At 33.9% G+C, this 15,455-nt stretch overlaps 2 protein-coding genes and 1 long non-coding RNA gene across 7 annotated transcripts in view; 2 read left to right on the top strand and 1 right to left on the bottom strand.

Annotated features, from left to right (window-relative positions):
• Nucleotides 1-6,413, top strand: part of xkr5b (XK related 5b) — a 12,330-nt gene extending 5,917 nt beyond the window's left edge. For 2 of the 3 annotated variants that reach the window (XM_068214297.2, XM_068214296.2), the window contains 3 exons: nucleotides 1,784-1,953; nucleotides 2,790-2,901; nucleotides 4,035-6,402. In XM_068214297.2, coding sequence (XP_068070398.1) covers nucleotides 1,784-1,953; nucleotides 2,790-2,901; nucleotides 4,035-4,750 — 998 coding nt within the window. In that variant the 3' untranslated portion in view covers nucleotides 4,751-6,402. Of the gene's footprint in view, nucleotides 1-1,783; nucleotides 1,954-2,789; nucleotides 2,902-4,034 lie in introns of all 3 variants that reach the window. The other variant, NM_001365886.1, reaches the window with a different exon arrangement.
• A 282-nt stretch (nucleotides 6,414-6,695) lies between these two features.
• The window catches only part of eva1ab (eva-1 homolog A, regulator of programmed cell death b), a 40,135-nt gene continuing 31,375 nt past the window's right edge, over nucleotides 6,696-15,455 (bottom strand). For all 3 annotated transcript variants that reach the window (XM_021467232.2, XM_068214455.1, NM_001076587.3), the window contains 3 exons: nucleotides 15,020-15,065; nucleotides 11,894-12,024; nucleotides 6,696-9,283 (listed from right to left, as the gene is read on the bottom strand). In XM_021467232.2, the coding sequence (XP_021322907.1) occupies nucleotides 8,913-9,283; nucleotides 11,894-11,984 (462 nt within the window). In that variant the 5' untranslated portion in view covers nucleotides 11,985-12,024; nucleotides 15,020-15,065 and the 3' untranslated portion in view covers nucleotides 6,696-8,912. The remainder of the gene's footprint in view (nucleotides 9,284-11,893; nucleotides 12,025-15,019; nucleotides 15,066-15,455) is intronic.
• Nucleotides 9,060-15,455, top strand: part of LOC141378616 (uncharacterized) — a 33,885-nt gene continuing 27,489 nt past the window's right edge. The window contains exon 1 of the long non-coding RNA XR_012393496.1: nucleotides 9,060-9,302. This is a non-coding gene — a long non-coding RNA (uncharacterized lncRNA). The remainder of the gene's footprint in view (nucleotides 9,303-15,455) is intronic.

The raw sequence follows: 15,455 nt of genomic DNA, 5'->3' as shown, positions 1-15,455 counted from the left end.
TATAGGGTATATGCCCAAGTATGCTAATAGGACTTTTAATTTGCCAGTAACTTGTGTCAAGGGCTTCCGGTGAACAGTATGTAATTGCAAAATTGTTTAAGGTATGTTTTCTTTTAAAATCAGCGATCTTCACTGGCTGAGTGATATCTGATATAAAGTGGGTCTCAGATTGTACAAGAAGCACCGCATTAAATTACATGTTCCCCCCGCCATGTCTTTATAATATGAGCATTATATTCAATGGCGCTTCTACGCTAGCCTGTCGATTCTGACAGGAACGTGCGAGTAGATGGCTTTTTGTCTCGTTTTACGCTTCAGCAGCTAAATGAATGCCAAAGTCTGTTTAACCTATTGTATTTTAATTACATTACATCATCAATGCTTTAAAGGATCGTATAAAATGGAAAAAAAACGTACAATTACAGGTCACCAGAAGTTTATCAGTATGGGAACTACATTAGCTTGGCATTTACCCTAATAGCCTAGAAAATAACAACTTTTTATGTTTCATTAATCTTAGGGCTCAGTGTAACTACAGAACACTCGAGCTTTTAATAGGAAATCATCTGAACTCTGAATTTTTTTGAGCAAGATGCTAATGGTCTAATCTGATTCAATGTATTATGCTAAGCTAAGCTAAAAGTGCTCCCTCCAGACCCGGAGATCGGCTGAATTGATTAAAAATTGGTAAAACTTGTTAGTGCATCGACACATAGCACCAATGTGCTCATGGCAACCCAAATTCTTTTCCCGGCTCAAGGTCCTTTGCTGAACCTTCCATTCCCTCTGCTCCCCTAACTTTCCTGTCTGTAATCTCCTTTTTTGTACATTAAAGTTGAAATACAGAGAAAATAATTATTAAAAATAAAAAATAAATGGTAAAACTCAAAAGCTCAATTCTAGGGGACTTGAAAAATGATGTGTTCAAAGTGGAGTGTTTATTTAAGGCGGGACACTGCAGGTAGTTACACAAGCAAATGTAGATAAACATTACTAAATAAAACTTAAAGAAAAATATAATAGGTAATACTGTGACAATTTCCTTGCTCCGTTAAACAGGACTTGGGACATATTTGAGAAAGAATAAAACTTTCACGGGAGGACTAATAATGTTGTCTTTAATTGTTGTTTTGTGTGAAGTGTGCAAATTTAAATTTAATATTTATTAATTTCCCTTTGAATTAGTCCCTTATATATTAGAGGTCACCACATCGGAATGAACCGCCAACTGTTCCGGCATATGTTTTATGCAGAGGATGCGCTTCCAGCTGCCACCCAGTACTGAGAAAGCAAATTTAAGATCATATTTTGTGCTAGAATTTGATGCAAATTGGCTAATATTTAATAAAATATTAGCTTATTTAAACATGCTGAGAAAATGTTGACTATTTTTAAACGATATTAGAGGAAAAAAAATCTAAACGATAAAAATAACAATAAAATGTGATTTTGAGTTAAATTATTAAAAACTTGTCTGGTGTAAGAATTTTAGAATATTTATCACTGAAAGATATGATCTTTTATCAGTATTTGTTATCTGTTTGTTTTGTATAGTGTACGTTTAAAAAGAAACTTATGATTGTAAATTAGGTATACATTTGTATTAGCAGTACTGCCATGGGTATAGCCAATGCTGCCGTTTGTTTATGCTGCATTAAAACATAAACCAATTTAAACATGACATTTTAGTATGGTGAAAACTATCAGTTCACTGTATTACCATATTCACCTGCAGTGTTAATAAAGGTCTGCTTTGTGAATGCCTCTTCAATCCTCTGCTTAGGTTTCCACTGGCTCATTATGATGTTCTGGCAAGTGTCCCAGCAGACAGACATCTGCATCAACCGTGGCTCCTGGCGTCTCTTCAACTTCATCTTAGGGGCTTTGTACATTTTCATCTTTGTTAATGTTAAAGACGGTCCATCGCGGTACCGCATGACTGGATTCTATCTGGTAAGATTCTGCTGCATTGCTGTTGTATTTTAGGATTATTTATGCACTATTATAGTAATTATTTACAGTAATATATCAAGTTGTTTTATTTGTATGCATTGGTTTTCATTTTTAGGTGTTTTTTTATATTTCAATAGTCATTCTCTTCTCTTCAATTCTGATTCACAAGCTCTCAGTATGATTCAGTTCAGTTCTGAAATCAATTCAATTTATTCAATTATTAATTCATTAATTTTTCTTTGGCTCAGTCTCTGATCTATCAGGGGTCACCACAGCAGAATGAACCACCTGATTTGATTCAATAAATATAAATTTAATGCAAATACTATTGAGATTTTTTTATCAGAATATTTTTATTGTGTATTTTCGAATAATATACAAACTTATACTGTAAATGTATGAAAATAGAAGAAAATAGAAGCCCTATCAACAAAAAGATGACATTAAATACAGTATGCAGCAACAACAAAAACATGAGAACTGTAGAACTCTTAAATCTTCTAAGCACCCCCCATCCCATATCTAGTTTGGAATGAGTGAAGTTTTACACTACAAAAACTGCTTAATTCAGAGTTTTTGTCTTGTTTCTAGTTTAGATATGTAAAACTTCTTTAATCAAGAAGCATTTTTTAGACAAGTAGAAAATATTTTCTTGTTTTCATAAATAATATGGCACAATTAAGTGAGTTTTTCTTTAAAAGGAGCAAAAGTTTTTGAATTTATTTTATTTTTTATTTTATATATAATGCGTCTTCTCTCACTACCAATAGTTAACATCTTTGTGTAGTTTTTTCTGTTGAATAGAAAGCTCACTCATCTACTTCTCTGTGTTGTAGTTAATGCTGCTGGAGAACACTTTTCTTCTGCTCCTGGCATCAGACTCTTTCAGCGGGCCTTCATGGGACAGCATGAGTGTTCCTCTGACTGTCTCATGCAGCTTCCTAATCGGTAAACAATGCAGATGCAACGAAATACAAAAATTTCATTCATGGTTATCACATGATAACATATAATAATAAGAATAATTCAGTTCAATTAAAATTTTTTTATTGTCTATCCCGACAGGGGGTAGATTTTTTTTAGACAGGCTCACACACAAAAGCAAAACATAAATACACTTACACAATTATTTTAAGATACTAGGTTAACAAAAAAATAAAATAAAATAAAATAAAAAAATATATATATATATTAAAAAAATTTTGTATATATATATATTTAAAAAAAATATATATATATATATATATATATATATATATATATATATATATATTTATATATATATATTTTTTTTAATATATATATATACAAATTTTTTTTTTGCCTGTTATATTGTTGCTTTGATTCAAGTTATTCATTTGTAAGTTGCTTTAAATTGAAGTGCCTAACAAATATTTATATTTAAATGCAATTTATTTTAAAAGTGTGAGCAAAAAGTCTTGTAAAGTTGCTTTTCATATTGTAGTCTTTAGGAGCTTATTTAATGAAACATTTTAAATTGATTTTTTTTTATTTTTTATTTGAGATAATTCTACAGTCTAAATCTATGTTTTCTGGTATAAACTGAGATTATTGCACATTTACAATGTCCCTTGCTGATGAAAAAACTCTTTTACTGGGGACTGAGATAGCTGGTGTGGAGAGGAAAGCTTGTACTAAACTAGAAAGCAGTGTGTACAGAGGTGGTCAATAGGCCCTCTGCTCCATGGGACTGGCCACTGGTATAAAATACTGATTATAAAATAGAAATAAGCAAATTACTGAAAGATGCATAAACTAGTTTGAAAAGGAGAGGGTAAAAAGGATCAATCTAATACCTAGTTCTGTAACAGAATGTCTTTCTCTTTCATTCTGAAAAATATCTTCATGCTTTCGCTATGAAAACACTGATGCACCGTGTGCCGGTTTGTACATTTGTATTGGTTTGAATAGTCACATATTTGAATCGATTTTTTTCAACTTGCTCACAGTGAATTGTTACATCCCTGGTAGCATAATTTTCTTACAACAAATATAGCAAACGTAAAACACCGTTGTTATGTCGCAGTAACATTATGACTTACGGTCCTCTATTTTACCAGGTGTCATTTTTCTCATTCTTTACTACCGATTTCTCCATCCGAAATCCACTGAGATCCTCCAAAGCCTGAGACTCCAAATGAGCCTGACAACCATCGACAAAACCGACACAGACTGCAAAGACACAACGCTGGAATCCTCCACGCACAAACACGGCACCTTCTCACTGACCGGGTTTCCTCCTGCTCAGCATCTTCATCCTCTAGAGGGCGACGGGCACCATCATCACATGCTAATAAAGCTAGCTCTCAAAACTGGAAACCATGACAAAATCAACAGCATGTATGGAAACAGAGGGCTTTCAGTCATACTGGGCAAAAATGATGCCAAGGATGAAGATTTGGGAGAAAGCGGATGTAAACGTTCATCAGTTGAAGCAGGTAAAGCGTCTGAAAACTACCAGATTGAAAGCACCTCTGCAGCTGAAGTGAAACAGGTGTCTTTAGAGAAAATAGAGTATAATAGTTGCCCCGTGGACTGCAGCAGTACTGTTTACTTCAGTGCAGAAGCTCAGTCTTATAGTGTCAGTGATTCTATATTAGAAAAAGACAAAATGGCCGCCATCAGTCCTATTGTGAATGGAGATGAAGTGCATTTGATTGGCAAACAGCTGTTGAATAGGAATCCGTGTTATACCTCCACTCCGATAGCAGATTTTAAAACAATGCAGACTGTAGGTGATCGACTCGGAGGGGTTAGAAGACAGGTGCAGTTTTGATCGTAACAACTGGAATGAGGACATGGTAAACAAGGTTTTATCTGGGATGAAGATGGTGTTGTTAGCATGTTACAACCACTTTAAGCTGCTACAGTAGTTATTTGTTGTTTGGTAGTTTTAGCTATAAGCTCAGTGAATCAAAAGGGGTTTACGTTTAGTGTGTGTGTGTGTTTACATAAGCTGATGTATTTTAGTGCCTGATCTTTTTTCTTTATATGATTTTATATGTATGTTTTATATATATTTTATGTCATTTGCTTGTTTTATTAATATATACTGTATGTTGAGGGAACAGACTATATTTAAAAAAAAATTATTGTTATTTATGGATAATCTGTGGATAAAAGCTAATTTTATAGTTCACTTTTTAAATAACATGTAATAATAAATAATTAACTTTTTAAACATTATTTATGTAAACATAAATCTTATTTTTTTAAGGCGAGACACTGCAGGTAAATAAGGGTTTAAAAACATTGGATAAAGTCAAGTTCAAATTCTAGCTTATTTAACTTTTTTTGACACATTAGAATCAAATTTGGTAGGAAGGTCACTGGTTCAAGTCCTGGCTGGTCCTGTTGGCATTTCTGTGAGGAGTTTGTATGTTCTCCCCGTGTTCACGTGGGTTTCCTCCGGCTGCTCCGGTTTACCTCATAATCCAAAGACATGTGGTAGGTGAATTGGATGAACTAAATTGACCATAGTGTGTGTGTTTGTGGTTGTGTTTGTGTGTGTGTGTGTGTGTGCGTGTGCATGAATGATTGTCTATGAGTATTTCTCAGTACCGGGTTGTGGCTGGAAGGGCATCTACTGCAGTTTGGTGCTGAAGTGGAAATTGATGGTACTGTGCAGGAGAATTAATTTGTTTGGGAAAACTGCCTTGAAAAATCTGAATGGCAATTGAAATCTTGTTTGTTTGTTTCTTTTTTTGTACATTACACTAAAAAAACACTTCAGAAAAAGCCAAAAAGTCCAAAATCTCAAAACTGACATGCATTTTTGCCTGCAGCATCTCACCCTAAATTCTACAAGTCTTCTAAAAAAATTCATATTCAAAATATTTGGATTTCTGAACTTCCTAGTATGCTTTCATTTGTACTAATAAAATATTAACATGCTAATTCAGAAATATTTTCAGCACTCTGAACCCTTATCTGTTGTAGTTATATTTAATTTAAGAAATGTAGCTATTATTTTATTTCAAAGTGTGTATGTTTGTATACCTGTATATGCGTCTTTGTTTGTATCTAATGTATAATTTTGTCTCTTTTATTTAATCAGCAATATATGTGTAAAGAGAACACACTATAATTTAGAATAATCTTTGTATGTTAAACATGTGGAGAAAATACAAAATATTTAGGCATTTGTTCCTGATTTTTTTTTCATATGAACAAGTTTACTTAAGATTGTGCTTTTTTACTATTGTTACAACCCACTTTGACTGCATACCCCCTAATATTATTATTTCATTATTATATACAAAAAAAATTATATTTATGGTGAAAAATGCATTTTACAGTATATTATTATTACTTTTCTATAATATTTTATCATTTTGTGTCTGATTATTTCATTAACAATATATGTGTAGGGGGATTTGGAAAATACCTATAATTTAGCATCAAAATAAATAAATGGAATAAATAAAAGTGCTGTTTAAGCTTATAATTATTCTACTACGCACTTTCTGGCATTTTTTCCACTATAGTACTGATATAAATCATGGTTTTACAACAATAAATGATGTCATTCATTCCAGTATTTTTATGATAGTAGTAAACTAAACTAATTAAATTCTAAATGTTATTCTTTCTGTCTATCTATTGCATGTGCTGAAAGGGACCGGTTTTAAAATCAAACAATTATAAGGCTGTTTTTATCAGACAAGTAGAGGGAAGAAATGCATTGTAATACGAGTTTGGGCAAAGAAACATTCAGAATGTTAAGGAGTTTAAAATATAGCTTGAGTTTTTATTTTATTGAAAGATGTAGTGCCTCCACAGACAAACTTAATTTGGCACGTTAGTTCTCCTCAGATGCATTCAAAACAACCATGTTAAAACACAACCAGAATTTCAAATCCTAATACATCCATATATTTCTATGAAATTAACATTTTTAAAACATTTGAATGACTGTAGAATTAGAAACATGTGAGTCATTTATTAAATTATAAAAATACACATTTTCTCAACACCAAGGAGGGAAAGAGGACAGGGATGTATTTCTGATCCAAAACTGGATGGATTTTATCTATAGCACCATAATTCATACTACCTGTGAAAAATACAATACAGAGGTGATTGTCATCCATGCATAATTAATACTTGATTGAATTGGGCTTAATGCAGGTAAACATGAAAAGTTGGTGTCTGTTGATAATCCTTTTTATAACTTTCCATTTTTACAGTGTAATTTGTTGTTGTTGTTTTATTAAAATAAAGGCACGCACCATTATTTTGTCCACTATCTTACAAATGGGGGAAAAAAATCCTTCACCGAGGTCATGAAAACCCTGAGCTCCAGGACAAAGCATTTATATAATAAAAGTGTTTGTAACAGAGACATTTTGCTTAAATAAAACAAAAAAATAAAAAATAGGAAACTAAATGAGAAGATAAAATTAGGCGATTCTATTGTTCAATGTTTATGGTACTGAACGTAAATTCAGGCAAAATTCATTCTAATTAAAAATACACTATTTCAAGTCAAGCATTTTCAGAGCTCAAGGATATTATTTTATCTCCATCGGATACAAATTCTTCATTAAAACATGTTTTCATTAAAGGTGCACTCAGTAAATATCCTTTATTAAAAACAAAATCTTTAAACTCATTGACTATAAAATCTTTAAGATAATAAAAGTTGTCTCATTTGACATCTAACAAGACAAATGTACATTTGTAAAGTTGTTCCATGTTCGTGGCATCTTTTTTTTTTTTTTTGCATTGGAGTATTTGCATTGGAAGCCTACACAATTTACTTTTTTCCCATCTTTTTCTCTCTGAATAAATGAGTTTTTACAAACTTATTTCTCAGAATTGTGTAATATGAACTTTAGTTCACTTTTGGTTGTTAAGACAGAATTGTGAGATATAATTGCTCTACTGCAATTCTGTTGCCATTCCTTTGAATTTTGAGACATACATTTACAATTACAGGTTAAAGACTACATTTATAAGAAGAAAAGAGATATTACAGTGGGAAATGACGTAATAAATAACAACTACTGGATTACAATGTCAGACTTATGAGATATAAAGGCAAAATTGTGAAATAAACAGCTGCAATTACCATTTTAATTTTTTTTCAGTTGCACAAACTGAGATAGTTTGCAGATGCTGCATTAACAATAATTAATAATAAAAGGCTAATGCACATGATGTTCAGTTTCAGTCACTGATCAATCATTTATCAGACCTTTATGTATTGCCAGCTGTCAGGTATTAATTTTGTTATGCCTGTATGTGTTATAGTGTTATGCTGTTGATCTGCGTTAATACTATTATTTAAAGAGTTTTAAGAAAAGTAAAGCAAAATCCCTATTTGAATACTTTTCAAATTAAGTCAAAATTTGACAGTTTTCCTCATGGTATCCTGGAACTCATAGCATTTACACACTGTTGACACCAGGTGTCAGTCACTAAACAGAAGTAGCCTTTAAATATAAGGGGACTAACACCATATCCACCTTTTCTGAATGTGAAGTTTCAGATTACGGGTTGCACTTCATGTTTGAGAAGCTTAAATAAGAACTTTAAATTGTTTTGAATAATAAGGCTGTGCTACAAACCATCACACAGTGAAAACTGCGTGAAGGGTAATTGTTATGCTATATTTCGATCATGGATGAACAGTGAGGAGAATAAGGTCACCTAATTGTAACAGTTTTATTAAGAAAAACACTGTTTTTAGTTTAATGGAAGTTACTCCGATAATTTACGCCAAGCATCATGGGGTGTAGGAAAAAGTTGGATACCAAAAATCAACTGAGTGCACCTTTAAATACACGAACGCTTCTATAGTAGTGCCAGCGCCACCAGAAGAGCTGTTCCAAACATCCCAAACGTCTCTCACACTCAGTCCCTTACTGTATCCCCCCAAAAAAGTGTAATAGCTAATACATTTTCAAACGTATTCTCCAAACTTCAGTCTTTTTTTAATAATAGCGGTTGAGGCTGCGCGTGCCCGGCATGTCCGGCTGTCCGTTCATCCAGATCTCGCGTATAATCCGCTCGCGTTCCTCCAGCCGCTGCGCGCGCTCCAGTTCCTCGGCGGAGGTGAACACATTACCGAGCGTCCGTTCAAAGCGCCGGTGGCGGCGAGCTGACAGGTCAGAGGTGTTGTCCCAGTCCGAGTCGCTGTCGCTCGTGTCACTTGTGTTTTCCACAGTCTTTCCCGTTTTTTTGGGCGCTTGTTGCGTTTTGCAGTCGGTTCGACAGGAGATCTGCACCACTAGCGCGATGAGAGTGAGAACCAGTCCCAAACACACTCCACACACGAAATACAGCGCCGCCCGCTCCGGCTGATCTGCAGGAACAGTCACAAGGTTAGTGAAAGTTTGCACTGAGCCACAGTGTAACGGTTTGTAACGGATTACAAAGTCGTTACTAATCGGTTGTGTCGGGATGTATCAATTGCGTCAAAAACACATAATAATACAATTCTTCAGTGTAAATCTTGAGTACACTGAACGACCCCCCCCCCCCCCCCCCCCCCCATCCCCCAAATCTTAATTTCTCCTGTTTTTTAAAGTGCTATCTTTTATACATTTGGGAAAATAATACATTTCAGGGTATTAATAGAAGAAGAGGCCACACCAAATCTTAGAGTGGCACACAAAAAAATAATGAATTCAGTGTAATGTTATTATTATTATTATTATTTTTTTTTTTGTTTTGTTTCTGGTAAATGAAATAATGTGCTTTTAATTCATTTAATTAATTACTCTTGAAATATTGCAATTTATTCCTTGAAATAATTCAGCAAGTACACATAGATTTTTATTTGGTTTGTATATTTAGTTTTAAAACCCTTTATATATATATTTATATATATATATATATATATATATATATATATATATATATATATATATATATATATATATATAACTTTTCAGTTATTTTCACACACTTTTATTGTACAGTATATGGCAGGGGTGGCCAACCCTGTTCCTGAAGAGCCACTAGCTATGTTTCCATCCAAAAATGCGAATAAACTTTTTGCGCAAAACTGGGTTATCGCATAGAAGTTGTGGGAATGAAGCATCGTTTCCATCCAACGAGTCAAAGCGAACAAAATCGTCACTTCCTGATTAAATGGCGCCAAATATCAACAGTAAAAACTGCATTTGCAATTGCGTCAATCTTTTCTAAATGAATGCGCCTCAGAAGACAATCCTGACAAGCATTAATACTGAAATGGTAAGGTGTTTTTTAATGACCAAAACAACATTTCAGATGTTTTATAATGTGCTCAGCCTGACAATTTATCCATTTACAAATCATTTTAAGCATCACATGATCTCTTTTAACAAAATCACATGACCTTTTTTAATGCGCATGTTGGAGTTTGTACGGTAAAAGTGTTTCCATCGCAGTTTATGCGCATCTTTTCTTATCAAATAAAAAGTTTATCGTACCCAGTTAGGCGCATAAGTTTTTTATGCGCATTTTCAAAATTTATGCGCATCATGACGTTTCCATCATGACGTTTATGCGCAAAATGCGCATAAAATAAGTGGATGGAAACATAGCTTGTGTCCTGCAGATTTCAGTTGCAACCCATATCAAACACATCTGCCTGTAATTATCACGTGGTGTTCAGGTCCTTATTAATTGGTTCAGGTGTGTTTGATATGGGTAGCAACTGAAATCTGCAGGACGGTGGCTCTCCAGGAACAGGGTTGGCAACCCTTGGTATACGGTATATGTTATGTCTAAAATTAATGAAAACAAATTAATTAATTAATAAAAACAAACAAATGAACAAACTGAACAAAAGGCATTATTATACACGTGCACACTTGCTATACAGACCCTAATAATATAATTTATCCATATTCCTTTTTGAGCCATAATATTATTAATACAGCTTCTTCTATTAATGTACCTTAAGGTAAATATTAAATTGCCATTGCTGTGTATTGAAGATGTGTGTGTTTGCTGTCAATGATGATTGGGGAGGTGGTGGAGGAGGGGCAGTAAATCAGCTACGTCAGGGGCACCAATCAATCCACAATAACAGTGGCTGCTATTTATTTATGTATTGACATATTGTGAGTTTACGTAAATACATTAAAATGAATAATATCCACAGCAAAATCATTTTGGGGTGGCCAGAGTTTACACAAGGGTGGCCCTTGGGGGCGCCCCTGCTGATGGAAAGCCAGATTTAACAAACATAATAGTCATTAAAATAAAGAGAGTTTGAAAAAAAGGCCATCAAAACGGGTCTTAAAAATTATTTTCACTGCTGGATGAAATTTTCATACTATCTTGAGTAGGTTGTTGAGTTTAAACAAGTAATTATATTACCACTGCAAAGAAGTATATTAGCCTATTTATGAATTAAATCAAAAAGTACTACATTTACCGTATAGCCTACTGTGTATTATCTTCTGTCTGTCAGTAGCAACTCATCACTGCATTTGAACGTGCCTAGTCTATACTATTTAGTAAGTACAAAATGCAAAATTAGTAGTATGTCCAAATATTCACAGAAAGTAACATTTTAAAGCAACTGATGATTTGATACTGATATAGAATTTTAAAATTACAATATTGAAACAGAAGGTTTTCAACAATATTATTGTCTTCCCTCTATTTGTCCATTGATGTGATTACTCCTCATATCGTACAACTTGCAACAAGGATGTTTTGACATGCGTTGTGGTATTTGCCCTGCCCCTCTCCTCCGTGATTTGAACGTTTGAGTAAAAAGTGACATTTATGAGCACTGTGCTTGCTGGACATTCAACTCACAGCGACCAGACAAAAGCGCTGAGCGATTAACACAAATAGATGTTCAGCACCATGTTTTGCTGCTAAGTATTTTAAAACATTCAACTCAACTATTAAAAATTGATAAATGTGCTTAAGTTGGGGGAAAAAAAGCAAATAAAAAAAGAGTTTTTACCTGCTATGAAGGAGTAAGCAGCCAGTGCATTGCTTACTAAAGCCATCTCCTCAGTAGTGGCCTGCCTTTCATTGAGGAAAGCTGTAACCATTTCATCCACGGACACTCTATGGATCACTTATTGTGTGGTACTGAAAGAGAGACCGCAAGTTAAAACCAGTCTGAAGCCACCTTCATTTTTCAAAATCTCTAGAAAGGGAAGCACTGAACCATAGCTTATAATGATGTTGTTTTAAAGAGTGTAATTATATTGGGATTTCTCCCTACATTTTGGCTGCAGCAGAACCTCATGCGCAGAGAAAACTATTTTTACAGACTGGCTGGAAATTTTCCGAACAGCAGAATAATGCTACATCTCACTGTACAACCACAGACGTTGCAACAACCTAAAGAATAATTTCTCCTCATCAAACTGTCACACGAGGCAGACACAAAAAGACTTTCTGATCCAACGTGTACATTATTATTTACTGACAAGCTGATTGACGACTGCAGTCGAGACGATCATAATAGAAATTATAACCTGTCATAAAGAGAGAATTATTTATAGAATGCCATTCTCCCCCTGTCATCCGCTCATTCTGTCTCCCCCTCATAAAACCACTTCTAGGCAACCGGGAAATTTTACCCTGTAAATTATTGCCAAATTGCCAGGACATATCGGCTGGATTTTCTCTTTCATCCCAAGAAGAAGAAAAGGAAATGTAACAAAACAAACATGGTTGAACACAAACAGCCCCGAGCGTGTGTGTCTGGATGGTTGAGTTCATGAATTGTTTCTCAGTATTAGTCTGAATGCAGGATGGTTGGGTTAGTGAAGTGTTTTTCAGTAGTAGTCTGAAGGTAGATAGCTGTTCACGTGGGTGTAATGGAATGTAGAGTCTCAGTCTCTCTCTCACTTAGCGCTAGACAAGCTGCTCTTTCAGTTTATACCATGGTCTGTGAATTCTTGAGTCTGATTGGCTGGAATTTGTGCATTAAATCCATTTAAATGCAAAATCACTAAGATCTCTTTCATTTAAAATATCTAAAAACTGCTAAAACTGGTTATATATTTCTATAAAATGGTTTGTACAATATTGAATCTAACCTCTTGAGACTTTAACGCCCATGTTTATAGAGTGCTATTTCATATAGTATAGAAAATACCTGTTTTTCAGCTTTCCTTGGCTAATTGAACTGCTTAGTCTGTTTCGTCTATTGGGAATCTTCATTCTCACTCATTACAGTGTTGTAATTATGAAACTCTCCCAGGCTCTGCACCATAATTTGGATGTTTAAACAATATTTTCAGATGCAGTTAGTTAAACACTGTGTAAAGCCTCAGTTCACGACAGTCTCATAACCTTTTACAAAGTGCTATGTTATGTGTTGCTTAGTAATGATTTTTTAAGAATATTGTAATCTAAAGGGATAGTTCACTCAAAAAGGTCGTAAAAAGAGACTGGACTACAAACAAACTACAGTCACACATGTGCCAAGAACTGTTTGATTGTTGAAGCTAATAATATTGTTAATAATGCTCAATTTCTTACATGGACCAATCGTTTTCCTTCATAATACCTCAATGTGTCACCTGGGCCCGGTTTTTCAAAAGTAATCCACTAGGATTTTGGATAAGGGATTCAATCTTGAAAATGGGTTTTTCAAAAGAAAAAACGGATTAGATCACGTAATCCAATCTTGGTTTTGATCCGGATCAAACCTTTAGTTTGGGTTTTTCAGACCTTTTTTTGTAGGATCTTGATCACTTTGATCCAAAAAACCTGGATTAAACTGATCCCATCAGAAGGATGGATTTAGCATGGATTTCATGCCCAAAATGTAATGAAAACTTAAAAAATGTATTAAGTATTATTATTTTTGGATCATACAGTATCTTGTGAGATATACTATTTATTCATAAGGTTTTCATTTTATTTGTTCATCCTTCAGGCTATAGTGAGTATAGGCTTTAACGTATTCAGCCTTTTAGTATAGGCCTACAGCAAAATAGAGTTTGGCCTCATAAAATAATCCCCCAAACAGCTGTCAAAACTGACCAAAAAGAATAAATTTTATTCTTTCACTAATTGATATATATATATATATATATATATATATATATATATATATATATATATATATATATATATATATATATATATATATATATATATATATATATATATATATATTCATCACAGTGGAAAATATTTTTCTTTTTAGAATATTTATTAGTGATGCATGCAATGAACACAGAATAAATAAAAAAATGCAAAGAATGGCAATCACTGATTTTTGTAATCTCTTTCAACAATTGCAAAAAGAGAGACTGAAAGGGCAGAAGCACAGCTTCGTCTGGCAGAGAAACAACTGACTCTATCCAAACTGCAGCAAACCAAGGCCAATGACATGAGATCCGCCTCCTAAAGGCTATGCTCAGACAAGCTGGTCTCTCCTCATCAGATGAGGAAGTCTGAACTTATTGTGGAGTTTTTGACATTAAGTCTTTTTTTTATTTACATCTATATTTGAAACTTATTATAAATATCCTCAATGTACAGTGTTGTAGGTCTCAAATGAGCAGACTGCTTAAGGAGGATGGGGTGTTGTTTTTCTTGTTTTTATTATTATTTATTATTATTTTAATAATTATCAAATTTTCTTAGTTTTCATTTCAAATAAAAGTAAAGTTATATTGACCCCATGCTGGCTATTCTACTCTTTACATATCTATAGTTCTACATTGTGATGTCCTATCCTGTTTGAGCACTGGTTATCCAGATTTAGTGATCCTGAAAAGTACCTATCGAGATCAGATTGATCCAATCCGATGTTGCTTTGAAAAACTGGCTCAAAAAGTAAGATGGATTACGTGATCACGGATTGCAAAAACAGGATTACTAAATCCAGATCAATTTTATCCGGATTAAACCTTTTGAAAAACCAGGCCCAGGAGCCATGGCTATTGATTTGGACTATTTTTATGTGTTTTTTTTTTTTTTTAAAAACCTATAACCATCCTTTAGTCTACTAATCAAACATAACTTTAACACAATGTTAGACCTTTTTATTTTTTTGGTTGCAAGTTTGTTGTTCAGTGGTTCATTTTACTCCTTAAACACAGAGTTAAGAGTTTCTTACCCGGAATGCATTGATAGTGGTCCATCTATAAAAACTCCAGGTTGTGCTGCAGAGAAAAGAGAACAAAAGGAAAAATAAGATAGAAGCTTCAGCATCCTCACTTAGCTCTTCAACATTAATGGACAAAGCCAAAGAAAAGAATGAAGGGCTACTGTATGACTCATAATGATCTATAAAAGATCAGCCTCCTCAATGCAACGATAAGACCTTCAGTGGAAAAACACTCATATCCCAAACTATTCCCGTGTTTCCATGTGTCCGAGATCATACATCTCGCAGTATCACTATGAGTCCTTTTCCGGTACACACACTCCTCCATTCAACCACAGTGATTAGTCAAGACCAAAACCTCCCTAACTAGACAGAAAAACCCAAAAAACAACAATGTGTGGAAGCTTTAAGAAGCTCGCTCGGGACAGGCCAATTATCAGACGAT

This window comes from Danio rerio, chromosome 17 (genome assembly GCF_049306965.1).
Source record: "Danio rerio strain Tuebingen ecotype United States chromosome 17, GRCz12tu, whole genome shotgun sequence".
In the NCBI taxonomy this organism is placed as follows: domain Eukaryota; kingdom Metazoa; phylum Chordata; class Actinopteri; order Cypriniformes; family Danionidae; genus Danio; species Danio rerio.
The sequence above is the reverse complement of the archived record's forward strand: the minus strand, read 5'-3'. Positions and strand labels throughout refer to the sequence as shown.